Source organism: Schistocerca americana, chromosome 8 (genome assembly GCF_021461395.2).
Source record: "Schistocerca americana isolate TAMUIC-IGC-003095 chromosome 8, iqSchAmer2.1, whole genome shotgun sequence".
Lineage (NCBI taxonomy): Eukaryota > Metazoa > Arthropoda > Insecta > Orthoptera > Acrididae > Schistocerca > Schistocerca americana.
Genome location: NC_060126.1, coordinates 355,897,129 through 355,909,712, shown reverse-complemented (window position 1 = coordinate 355,909,712; position 12,584 = coordinate 355,897,129). Strand labels below are relative to the sequence as shown.

General features: G+C 39.0%; 1 protein-coding gene across 3 annotated transcripts in view; it reads left to right on the top strand.

Annotated features, from left to right (window-relative positions):
- Positions 1 to 12,584, top strand: part of LOC124545103 (protein I'm not dead yet-like) — a 257,306-nt gene that overhangs the window by 175,075 nt on the left and 69,647 nt on the right. For all 3 annotated transcript variants that reach the window (XM_047123917.1, XM_047123918.1, XM_047123916.1), the window contains exons 5-6: positions 1,695 to 1,798; positions 11,010 to 11,144. In XM_047123917.1, the coding sequence (XP_046979873.1) occupies positions 1,695 to 1,798; positions 11,010 to 11,144 (239 nt within the window). The remainder of the gene's footprint in view (positions 1 to 1,694; positions 1,799 to 11,009; positions 11,145 to 12,584) is intronic.

The window sequence follows — 12,584 nt, the reverse complement described above, 5'->3', positions numbered from 1 at the left end:
GGATACTGCTCGCTAAATATGCCGCAAATAGAGTTAATAGTAAAGAAGGAATAAATTAAAATGTCATGCCAAATGTTGAAGATTTTCTGCATCAGCAGCAAAGATTTTGTAAATGATAAGATTTTTTCTTTCATCATTTTGTGATGGGCATAAATAAGAAAAAGTTTTGAAATTATGTATACAGTTTGTTGGAAGTCACTAAGTGCTCTCATTCTCAAATCTGGATGAATATATCCTGGGTAGTGGGGACGCAATAGTTTCCTTGTCTCAAGACATGTACACTGACTGTAATACTTGCCTTAGTGTGTAAACCTTTAACATGAGATTATACCCCTTAATGAGTAGATTACCACACTATTTAAAACTTAAATTTGGTCAGTAACTATATGAAATATTGAAAATAAAATTGTTGTTGCCCCTGGAAGCCTTTAGTTAGGCAACTTACAATTAAATTGAGGACCATGGATCAGGCTAGCCATTTAGTGTACATGAGCGTCTATTGCAAAATAAGTGCTCAAAATGTAATTTACACTGTAACAGTAAATTGAAAATATATTTGTACATTGATGTAGCCAGTATCACAATCAAAGGATGAATGAATGAATAAATAAATAACATATGAATGTGAGAGTTGATGGATAAAAGAATTAAGAAGAATAATTAATCAGTTGGTATCCAGTTTTGCCTCCCTTTATGTTAGAAATATTTTAGAACAATGCTAAATCAGTCATAGATATTGTATATAATTCAGTAACATCTATGTTGTGCATTTGGTTAAGCCCACCACTGTTAAAAATGAGATGACAAATAAACTACGCACCATACAGAAGTTACTATTTCTTTATTTGTTATGCAATGTATTAAAACCATCTTCAGGTGGGCAATCTTATTATATTAATGAAATGTATGTGATTACTTAAAATCATTGTCATCAACACTTCATCAGTGTGGCTTTGCACCTAAAGATGATGGAGTGAAAACTCCTTAAATATTTTATGTAATGAATAAATATTAGTAGTGATTGTATGCAATGTGTTACATTTGTCATTCCACTAAGCTGCTGGTATGGTGTTATGAAGAAAACAATGGCTTTAAAATGAAGTTTTCAGAAAACGCAAGAGCAAGGTTAGTGGGAAAGTATGAAAGCAATAAGTTCATGAAATTTTTCATAGTTCAGTTAATAAGTTAGAGCATTGGAAAACTTGGTGAGATGTAACTGCAATAAGGACAGAACAAAACAAGAAATAGGGAATGTGATAAAAAGATAATGGGAATTTGCTACAGAAGAAAAATAGGGAGATGTACAGACAGATGCAGAAATGCAAAGTTTGTCTAGAGCAAGAGGGGGTGGGGGGAGAGAATTTCAAATTTCAGGACTCAGAGTGGAACAGCCACCTGCAAGTTTTTATTGCCCAGAGAGATTTAATGGCTGACAAGAACAGCTTCATGTGTCTTCGTTGTTAGGTAGGACACTGTCTTCTGGAATGTAATGTTCTCTGTCAAAAGTAATGTTAATATAAATTTGTTCTGCCTGAATGTTAATGTGTAACACACAAAAAATACTGTTGTGAATCAATTTAACAATGAAGTATTGTAATACACATTGTTATGTGTCATACATACATACAAGCACCTGAAATATGTGCTGTATTACAGCCTGAAACTATAAACCAACAATTTTTATTATTTTCCAGCATGAAAAGGCAGAAAAAAGGTCTGCAATTCTTGCAATTGACGAAGCCTTTGCGGAATACACTCAGGAAACAACTGGAAAAGAAACTAAACAGGACAGTCCAGAGTAAGTGCAATGCAACTGACAAGGTCTATAAAATAAAAAAATGTAAGAATCTTTCTCAGTCTTGAACATGTGGAATGAGAATAAAAAAAAAGATTAAATGCAAACTAAAGATCGTAATGAGAGTTTAAGGAATTAAATGTAAAGACTTAAAGAAAGGTCAATGAGAACAACAACATTTCGTATGAGAATTACATGAAACTAATGCAGTGCCTTAATTACGATAAAGCAGGACTTTCAGGGCAAAGTTAGTTATGTTCCATGTAACACGTTTGTATGGCTACAAGTTGGTCAACTGAGCATCTTTAACTTATTACCATTTCTGTTTGTGAGTTGTTGGGAAGAAAAAACTTAAGCCTGCATTTGAAAACATCTTTGGTGTCAGTCAGTCTTTTTATTTTTACATAAATGTTATCAAAGAGTTTCAGAACTATATTTCACTCCAGTGTGTGCCAAGTGTTTCATAGCTATGTATTTCACTCCATTGTGTACCAAAGGTTGATCTACCAGAAAGCAGCACAGGTAACTTTCCCTCCTGGTGTTGTTGTTCTTGTCATCAGTCTGAAGACTGATTTGATATCATTCTCCCTGCTACTTTATATAAAAATTTAAACTAAAACAAGTATAAAGGTTTATGTGTTCATTAAACTAGATAAAGAGGCAGTGGTTCATAACTGATGAAGCACCGAATTAACAAATATCTCAATGACCATAATTTACTTAACAGAAATCAGCATGGCTTCCAAGCACGTAAAAATACCGAAACAGCAGTAATGTGCTACACTGAACAAATAATCAAAAATCTAGAGAAACATTGCAGTGTAGTAGGAGTAAATTTAGACCTCTCCAAAGCTTTTGACACTGTGAACCAGGACATTCTTTTAGAAAAATTGGAACCGTTGGGTATACATGGGATAGGAAAAAAATGGTTTGAATCATACCTAAAAAACAGAACACAGGTTGTGGGACTGACATCAACTTACTCCAACCACAAAATAAATTCAGTATCAGAGGCAAAAAATGTAGAAATAGGAGTACCACAAGGCAGCATCCTAGGGCCCATATTGTTTATTGTCTATGTAAATGATTTTCACACCTCAGATGATGCAACCAAAGCAATAATATTTGCAGATGATACTAGTGTGATAATAAGTGCACCAAAGCAATTGCTACCAACAACTGCTGATACAGTACTAAATTACATCCACTCTTGGCTCAATGCAAACAGGTTGACATTGAATGTAAATAAAATAAATTATATGCAGTTTGGGAAAAGATCTCAAAATGTAAATCTCGATCTGGTGTGGGGTGACAAAGCCTTAGACAGAGTGACATCCACAAAATTGCTGGGGATTCATGTGGGTGAAAAATTAAATTTTAATGACCACGTAATAAAACTTGCACAAAAACTTAATTCAGCCTGTTTTGCCCTCAGAATTATTGCAAATGCTTGTACCTCAGAGGGTGCCAGAATGGCATATTTTGGCTATTTTCAATCTCTTGCCACATACGGAATAATACACTCCTGGAAATGGAAAAAAGAACACATTGACACTGGTGTGTCAGACCCAACATACTTGCTCCGGACACTGCGAGAGGGCTGTACAAGCAATGATCACACGCACGGCACAGCGGACACACCAGGAACCGCGGTGTTGGCCGTAGAATGGCGCTAGCTGCGTAGCATTTGTGCACCGCCGCCGTCGGTGTCAGCCAGTTTGCCGTGGAATACGGAGCTCCATCGCAGTCTTTAACACTGGTAGCATGCCGCGACAGCGTGGATGTGAACCGTATGTGCAGTTGACGGACTTTGAGCGAGGGTGTATAGTGGGCATGCGGGAGGCCGGGTGGACGTACCGCCGAATTGCTCAACACGTGGGGCATGAGGTCTCCACAGTACATCAATGTTGTCGCCAGTGGTCGGCGGAAGGTGCACGTACCCGTCGACCTGGGACCGGACCGCAGCGACGCACGGATGCACGCCAAGACCGTAGGATCCTACGCAGTGCCGTAGGGGACCGCACCGCCACTTCCCAGCAAATTAGGGACACTGTTGCTCCTGGGGTTATCGGCGAGGACCATTCGCAACCGTCTCCATGAAGGTGGGCTACGGTCCCGCACACCGTTAGGCCGTCTTCCGCTCACGCCCCAACATCGTGCAGCCCGCCTCCAGTGGTGTCGCGACAGGCGTGAATGGAGGGATGAATGGAGATGTGTCGTCTTCAGCGATGAGAGTCGCTTCTGCCTTGGTGCCAATGATGGTCGTATGCGTGTTTGGCACCGTGCAGGTGAGCGCCACAATCAGGACTGCATACGACCAAGGCACGCAGGGCCAACACCCGGCATCATGGTGTGGGGAGCGATCTCCTACACTGGCCGTACACCACTGGTGATCGTCGAGGGGACACTGAATAGTGCACGGTACATCCAAACCATCATCGAACCCATCGTTCTACCATTCCTAGACCGGCAAGGGAACTTGCTGTTCCAACAGGACAATGCACGTCCGCATGTATCCCGTGCCACCCAACGTGCTCTAGAAGGTGTAAGTCAACTACCCTGGCCAGCAAGATCTCCGGATCTGTCCCCCATTGAGCATGTTTGGGACTGGATGAAGCGTCGTCTCACGCGGTCTGCACGTCCAGCACGAACGCTGGTCCAACTGAGGCGCCAGGTGGAAATGGCATGGCAAGCCGTTCCACAGGACTACATCCAGCATCTCTACGATCGTCTCCATGGGAGAATAGCAGCCTGCATTGCTGCGAAAGGTGGATATACCCTGTACTCTTGCCGACATTGTGCATGCTCTGTTGCCTGTGTCTATGTGCCTGTGGTTCTGTCAGTGTGATCATGTGATGTATCTGACCCCAGGAATGTGTCAATAAAGTTTCCCCTTCCTGGGACAATGAATTCACGGTGTTCTTATTTCAATTTCCAGGAGTGTATTTTGGGGTTCCACAACTGGGCGCCTAAAACAAATTTTTTTGTTGCAGAAGAGGGCCATCCGAATAATAACTCACAGTCATCCACAGACACACTGCAAACCCACATTCAAAAATCTTAGAATACTTACTATACCATCATTATCCATATACAAATGTGTATTGTATGTCAGGACCCACATTGCAGATTTTCAGACAAATGCCGACTTTCATAAATACAATACCCGTAATAGTGCAACACTCCATACTCAGAAAACAAAAAGAACGAATACACAAAGGCATGTGAGCCTTCTCGGTGCAAAACTGTACAACGCACTGCCAGTCAACATAAGGCAGTTAGAAGATGATAACAAATTTAAAACTGGATTTAAAAAATTTCTAGTAGAACAGTGTTTTTATTCTGCAAATGACTATGTAGGTCAATAAATTTTTTCTGGTTGTATTTATAAAGGCAAAATGGAAAATACTCTATCTGTACCTAATCATTCATTACCTAATCATTCATTACATTTACATACTTAAAGGACAAATGTTGTGTGATGTAAATATATACTTAAGCAGTGTTGTGTATATAAGGACTTGCCATTTAGGGAGGACAAAACTAAAGCCTTATGAAAAACAGACTATGCATTTAAAATAACAAGCAGGGATGTATATAGGCTATATTAATTTCGTTGTATTATTATTAACTTCATTGTATTATTTTGTTTTGTACTTTTTTACGTATATATTGTTTGTCTCCCATTTCTTTGAAATGGCTTACATGTACCCTTGACAACATCCATACAATATTTATTGTCAATGGATGGATAAATAAAATAAATAAATAAAACTCAAGGACAAATTGGTATCATCTGGACAGGAGAATGTAAAGAAATTTTTGCACAAATGTAGAAGGCAAGGTGACCAAGTACTTGATAGATATGTAGCTGGTAGAGCAGTTTATGACAGTTTGGAGAGTCACTAACAAACTTAGAAGAACTTTCAGGCAGGGTCCAATGAAGTTCATATTGTATTATAAATGATCTGGCAAGCAATATTAATAGTAAACCCAGACTATTTGTAGTTAATGAATTTATGTATAATGGCATACAATCTGATGTAGTCAGAATCTGAAAACATTTCAAAGTGATGCAAAGGTTTGCATTTTTATCTTTCTCAATATCTAAAGTAAGTTGACAATTTTCAGAGTAAGCATTCAGTATTGTTTTGATGGATATCTTGTTACACCCACCATTTACAAAACTGTACTTTTTCCAATCAACTGTTGAATGATTAAAGTCTCCTCCAATGATGGAGTTGTGATTGGGAAACATACATACATTTGAGATGTTTTTGTTAAGGTTTTTGGTTACATATGGGGCTGACTATGGTGGTTGACAGAAGGACTTAATTACAATTTAATATCCATCTTTGACTCTGACTCTTGTCCAAACACTCTCACAAGCAGATGTCATTTTCTCCCTTCTGAGTTAGCACCATTTAAACATTTGTCCTTTCATACCTGGAAACCATGAATGTCATAAAAAATGGTAGTTCATCATGCAAGGACCCACAATTATAGGGTTGCAATATATATCATCAAAATTACTTTGAACTCCTCCTACAATTACAAAATATTGCAGGATGTGCAGTGGATAAAACTTTTACTTTCACTGCTGGGTGTAATCATTAGCTTGGGGCATGAGCAGCAAGGCACAATTTCAAAGAGACAGAGATGGGAGTCCAGTGACAACATTTAAAGGGAAATCACCCTTCATTAATATGTAGTTACACCAGTTCATTTTTTGTTATTGTAGTCCCTATCAAATATAGTACTGAATGTCGTTCATGGCAGTTATAAATTTTAGAAATTTTTCGTTAAAGTTCACCTCATATCAGTCCCAAAAATGGGACAACAATGAGCTTGGTCCATAGATAAATAGCCTCTTGCATAATTAATTTGTGTTGCTAACTGTAATGCATTTTATCTGTACAGAAAATTTTGTCCGTAAAACCTCTGACATTTTATTTCTTACTGAAGTACCACCTGCACTTATTTCTTGAGAGCAAATTCTATTACTTTAGAGGCTGTATTCACTGCTCCCAATCAAAACTGTTGAACTCCTGAAACTCACTTTATCACACCTTAATTTATATGCAAATTGTTCATGAGGCAGCCAAACAAATAGCCATTTAAGCTCAAAAACGTTTTTAGTACAATGATTTAGTCTTCACACTTATGCTGATAAGAACATGTACTGTTTATACAAGGGTCACTCCAAAATAAATGCACACTATTTTTGTAAAAATACAGTTTTCATTCTGCATGTGTGAAAGTTTTACAGTGTGTAGATAATCCTTCCTGCTTGTTTTGAAACTTAGTTCAACCTGTTCCCGTGAGTGGCGCTGTCACAGCATGTCTTCAAGATGGCTGCTACACTTGACATTTGTCAGAAGCAACGTGCTGTCAAAGAATTCCTGTACTGTGAAAACAAGAGACTGGGAAACATCCACAAAAGGTTGAAAAAGGTGTATGGAAATGTTGTTGTTGATCGCAGTACAGTTAGTCAGTGGGCAAGCAGGTTACTTGATGAAAGCGGGCATGGCAATATTGAGGATAGTCCTTGCAGCTGCAGACCTCATACTGCACACACTCCAGACAATGTGCACAGAGTTAACGAATTGGTGACTGCTGACAGACGCATCATGGTGAACGAACTGTCATGCTACTTTGGTATAGGGGAAGGAAGTGTTTGCAGAATACTGAAAGTGTTGGCGTTAAAAAAGGTTTGTGCCAGGTGGGTTCCCAGGATGTTGACAGTGGCTCACAAAGAAGCAAGTAAAATTTTATGCAGCAAACTTTTGGAACAGTACAAGAATGGTGGAGATGAATTTCTTGGAAGAATTGTGACAGGTGATGAAACGTGGCTCCATCATTTTTCACCAGAGACAAAGAGGCAATCAGTGGAGTGGCACCATGCAAATTCATCCAAGAAAAAGTAAATAAATTCAAAACCACACCTTCTGCTGGAAAAGTTATGGCTACGGTGTTTTTCAATTCCAAAGGGCTCTTGCTTGTGAACATCATGCCAAGTGGAACCATTATAAATTCTGATGCATATGTGACGACACTGCAGAAACTTTAAGCTCGACTGAGTCGTGTTCAACCACATCAGCAAAAGCAGGATGTTTTGCTGTTGCACGACAATGCATGGCCACATGTCAGTCAAAAAACCATGGAAGCGATCACAAAACTTGGATGGACAACACTGAAACACCCGCCTTACAGTCCTGACCTGGCTCCATGTGACTATCATCTCTTTGGGAAACTGAAAGACTCTCTTTGTGGAACAAGGTTTGGAGATGATGCCTCCATTGTGCATGCTGCCAAACATGGCTCCAATAGGTTGGTCCAGAAGTTTACTGTGTGGGTATACAGGTGCTGGTTCCAAGATGGCGTAAGGCCATTGAGAGGGATGAAAATTATGTGGAGAAATGAAAATATTGTTCCTAAAGAATGTATCTACACACTGTAAAACTTTCAATCATGTAGAATAAAAAATTGATTTTGAAAAAAATTGTGTGCATTTCTTTTGGAGTGACCATCGTATCATGCTGCTGTCTATTTATGCCACTATATGATTCTTTGTACTTGACTTGGTGTCCAAATTGCAAAAGCCATATTGTCTACTTGCTGCTCTCTGTTGCTGGCTAGCCTGTTGCACTCTTTTTGGATTTATGTGACACATAATGCTGAGTAAGCTCTTAAGCAGTCTTATGATCTTATGTTCTGATCATCACAAGAAGTTAAACTATGGAGACACACTGAATTTGACTGCACCCATCAACCTCTAAGTGATGCTGTGGTATCAGAGATGAAAAAGGGACTAAATTTTTCACCAACTCCAAAGACTTTGCCCTTCAAAATTCCTCGTGAGATTGTTAAAGGAATAAGGTGAGAGATTTGTAGGGCCACAACTAGGATGCTTGCACCCAAGCAAAAGACCATCACTGAGGAAAGAAAAGTGGTCTGTTATTTAAGAGATGACACAGAAATAGTCATTTTATCTGCTGACAAGGGAAACACTACTGCTCTCTTTCCTGCAAAATCTTCTTTTAACAAGATAGTGGATTTACTGCAGGACTCAGGATATTTTTGTCTCCAAAAAGATCCAACAGATGGAGTACAATTAAAGACATCCACCTCCTCAAATGCAGCCATTTTTCTGACCATCGGAAAAAGAGCTTAAGAGTATAAGCAACAGTTTCCTTATAACTCTAAAGCCTGCCAAAGATACATAAAGGAATTCTGATTTGCCGCATTTTAAGCAATAAAGGAGGTACAACATACTGCATAACAAAATATCTGACTTGTCTTTTGAGCTGTTTGGTAGGGAAATGAGAGCACCATACTTGAAATTCAGAAGACTTTATAACGTGACTGAATAACCTGCATCTTGAACCAACTGACATATTAGTGGGTTTTGATGTAGTCTCTCTGTTCACATGAGTGCCTCTGGTAGGTTGACTGCAGCTCATAGGAGCTTAGCTGAAAGAGGATATCTTACATCTTTCCAAGCATGTGCTTACCTCAAATTACTTTTTATTTAATGACCAATATTTTGAGCAAACGGATGGTGCTGCCCTCTGTCTCCCATAGAAGCCAACCTTTTTGTGGAAGACTTTGAGGACAAAGCACTTAAATCAGAGGTTTTGAAATGTGTTTTTGCAGATATGTAGACGATTATTTGTGGTATGGCCACATGGGACAGTAATGCTTCCATCATTTTTGGAACATCTTAACTCCATCCACCTTAAATCTGCTTTACTATCAAACTGGAGAAAAGTGAGACCTTTCATTTCTGAAAGTCTTGGTTCTTAGAAAAGAAGATGGCTCCTTGGGTCACAGTGTACTTCATAAACTAGCACACACTGATCTGTATCTATCAGCTACAAGTTGCCAACACCCACCCCAATGCACCAGTGTAAATGGGCCCTTGTTCAAAAGGCAAGAGCTGTCTCAGATGCAGCAGAACTTATCCATCTCTGCTTTGTATTTGTCCAGAATGGGTACTCCAAAAGCAGATTCATTTCAGCTAAGACACACTAAGCCTCATTACAGAGCATGATGTTTTTTGCAATTTATGTTGGTGGCATGTACTTTAAGATTGATGGACTATTCAGGAGACATCAAATAACTTGTGTCGTCCACCCTCTGATGTAAACAAACAACCTAGGTCTGTGGAGACCAGGAATATATAAAAGTCCATGCCAGAGTGGGAAATCTTACATTGGCCTGACATGTCACACTACTAAGGATAGATGTGATGAAGATGGACGTCACACCAAAATAGGGTCAGCCAAAAAAAATCTGCTGCTGCTGAACACTTTCTTGACATGGGACATGACAGGAGCTGTGCACAGACAAAGATCCTCCATCCACCTCCACTCCATCATTAAAGAAACAAACAAAACACAATAAATAACTATTTAATTAACAGAGACATGGGATTTTAGCTCAGCAAAGTGTGGAACTAGCGCTGGTAGCATTAACGGATCATCAGCTGCAAACAAATGAATAGAGTGAGATAGCACAGATTGGGAATTGAAACTAGGACAGTTAAGTAGGGCACCAGCATTTGGCTCATGCACATACACTTGGACCATGACTTGTGGTCCCACTTTTCGTGTGCTGCGCATGAAAAGACAATGGCCCATTTCCCGGGCAGTCGCTGTCCTCATGTGCAATGACATTATAGCCCAGCCCCTTGGTGCCTGCACTTTTCTAGACAGGCAGTGCATAAATTAGCAAGCCACAACAGCAATCTGTCAGTAGCACCTATAGATGACAAGCAGTTGTCTCATGGAAATACCACACAGTATACACAACCTTATCCAACACAACCCATGAAACATTCAGGCAGGCTCTTAATACTTCAGTAACTTTGCTTTTTATGATTTATGGAGTACTGTGGAGTAGTGCATGGAAATGTGTAATAACTTATATGGACCTTACTCAAATGGTTTCATCACTTTTCACACCCAATGAAAATAGAGGCAAAATGTGTGGTATGTAAACAGATCACATACTGACCATGGCTCCTTTTGTCCATCTACTGTAGCTGTATTGACATAATGGTAAGTAGTATTATGGGTCGTTACTATCACTAAACTCTCCACTTATTGGGCATGGGAGGAAGAATGGATGATGCAAGTCATCACAGTTGAAATCTGGAATGAAGAGCACAAAGATACAAATTGCATGATTAGTGCGCTTTCTTTTCACACAGGGATGAAGAGGAAGAGACTCCAGATAAAGAAGCTGTTGGATATTTCCTTGGAATATGTTATGCTGCCACTTTGGGTGGGACTGGAACCCTCATAGGAACTGGAACCAATCTCATATTCAAAGGACTATTTACAACGTTGGTATCACCCATATATTTTGCAAAAATGCTTTAAATGCTTGTTTATTTTTAAATGAGAAGTATATGATGTAATAAATTTAATATTAAAAGAAACCTAATATGAAAGGACAGCTGTATAAAAGAAGAATCAATACACTCTTTATTCCTGTCAGTGAGATCCATCATTTTTTTTACTTTAATAGGCACAGTATCTATAGTCTGCAATGACAAATATTGACTGCTGTCTAATTCTTGAATGCAGAAAAGTACTGAGAAGGCATATGCTGATAATACATTAATGTGAATGATATACTGCATACTGTGTAATCTAAGCGACACACAATATTCAGTGAACAAAAGACATGTATATTTGGAAAGCATAATAATAAAATAGACTTTAGCTCCTGATCATCATAAAATGAAGTAAAATTCCTTCAATTTTAGTTCCTCAGTACGTTCTGGCTGGCAGAAAGTCAAATGATTAGCAGCAGTGTGCTTAGTCTACGGAACAATATCAGTCTGCTATTTTCAGTGAGTGTCTGATGATATCCCCATCCCCCTCATCAGATGTATAAAATCATGTGTAACCTGTATGTAATCAGATGTCCCCAGGTGCTGAAGTGCAAGGAAAATAGTATTTAGGATTGAATTAAGGGGTATATGAGCAGGAATATCACTATGACTGTTTTTATGAAAGGCATTAGGCTGGTTTGTTTGTAGACTATTGAATTGCAGTAGTAGCCTGGTATACCACAGTCCAATATACGACAGACTTGGATGTAACATGGTATGAGGTATGTCCTCCAAAACAAAATATCATTTGTGAATGATTCTACATTACAATTTACTCCTGCAACCTCCATGATCTCTAAGCAATAACCAGAGTAGATGGATGTAATTAAAATTAACCTTTGGTTTGTCTTATCCACATATTGAGATTGTTGCTGGACAGAAGCTTTGAATACACATCTCATGGTTAACATTGTGGCACACCATATAGCGGAGATGATGAGTTGCACAACAAAAAGATTTCAAATTAAAGCTTTTGGCCATTGGCCTTTGTCAACAACAATGAATACACACATGCGTGCAAGCGCGCGCGCGCACACACACACACACACACACACACACACACACACACACACACACATACACACGTACGCCTGCAGTCTCGGGCAACTGAGACGACATCCTGGATTTTCCATTGTTTGGTTAATATTGTGACACAGTCAACAAGGTGACTACAGAACATGCATGGCAGTAATCAAAATCAGCACAACCATCATGTGGATCATAAATTATTCACTCATTGTCTGGATTTTGTGTGCTTGTTATGATGTCACAGGAATGATAAATTAAAAATTATTGATCATGTAAAGAAGGCTAAAACTAGGCAAGTTTATCAAGTGAGTGTGGTGTACCTGAAAGAACAATCAGGGGACAGATGAAAGAAGAGAA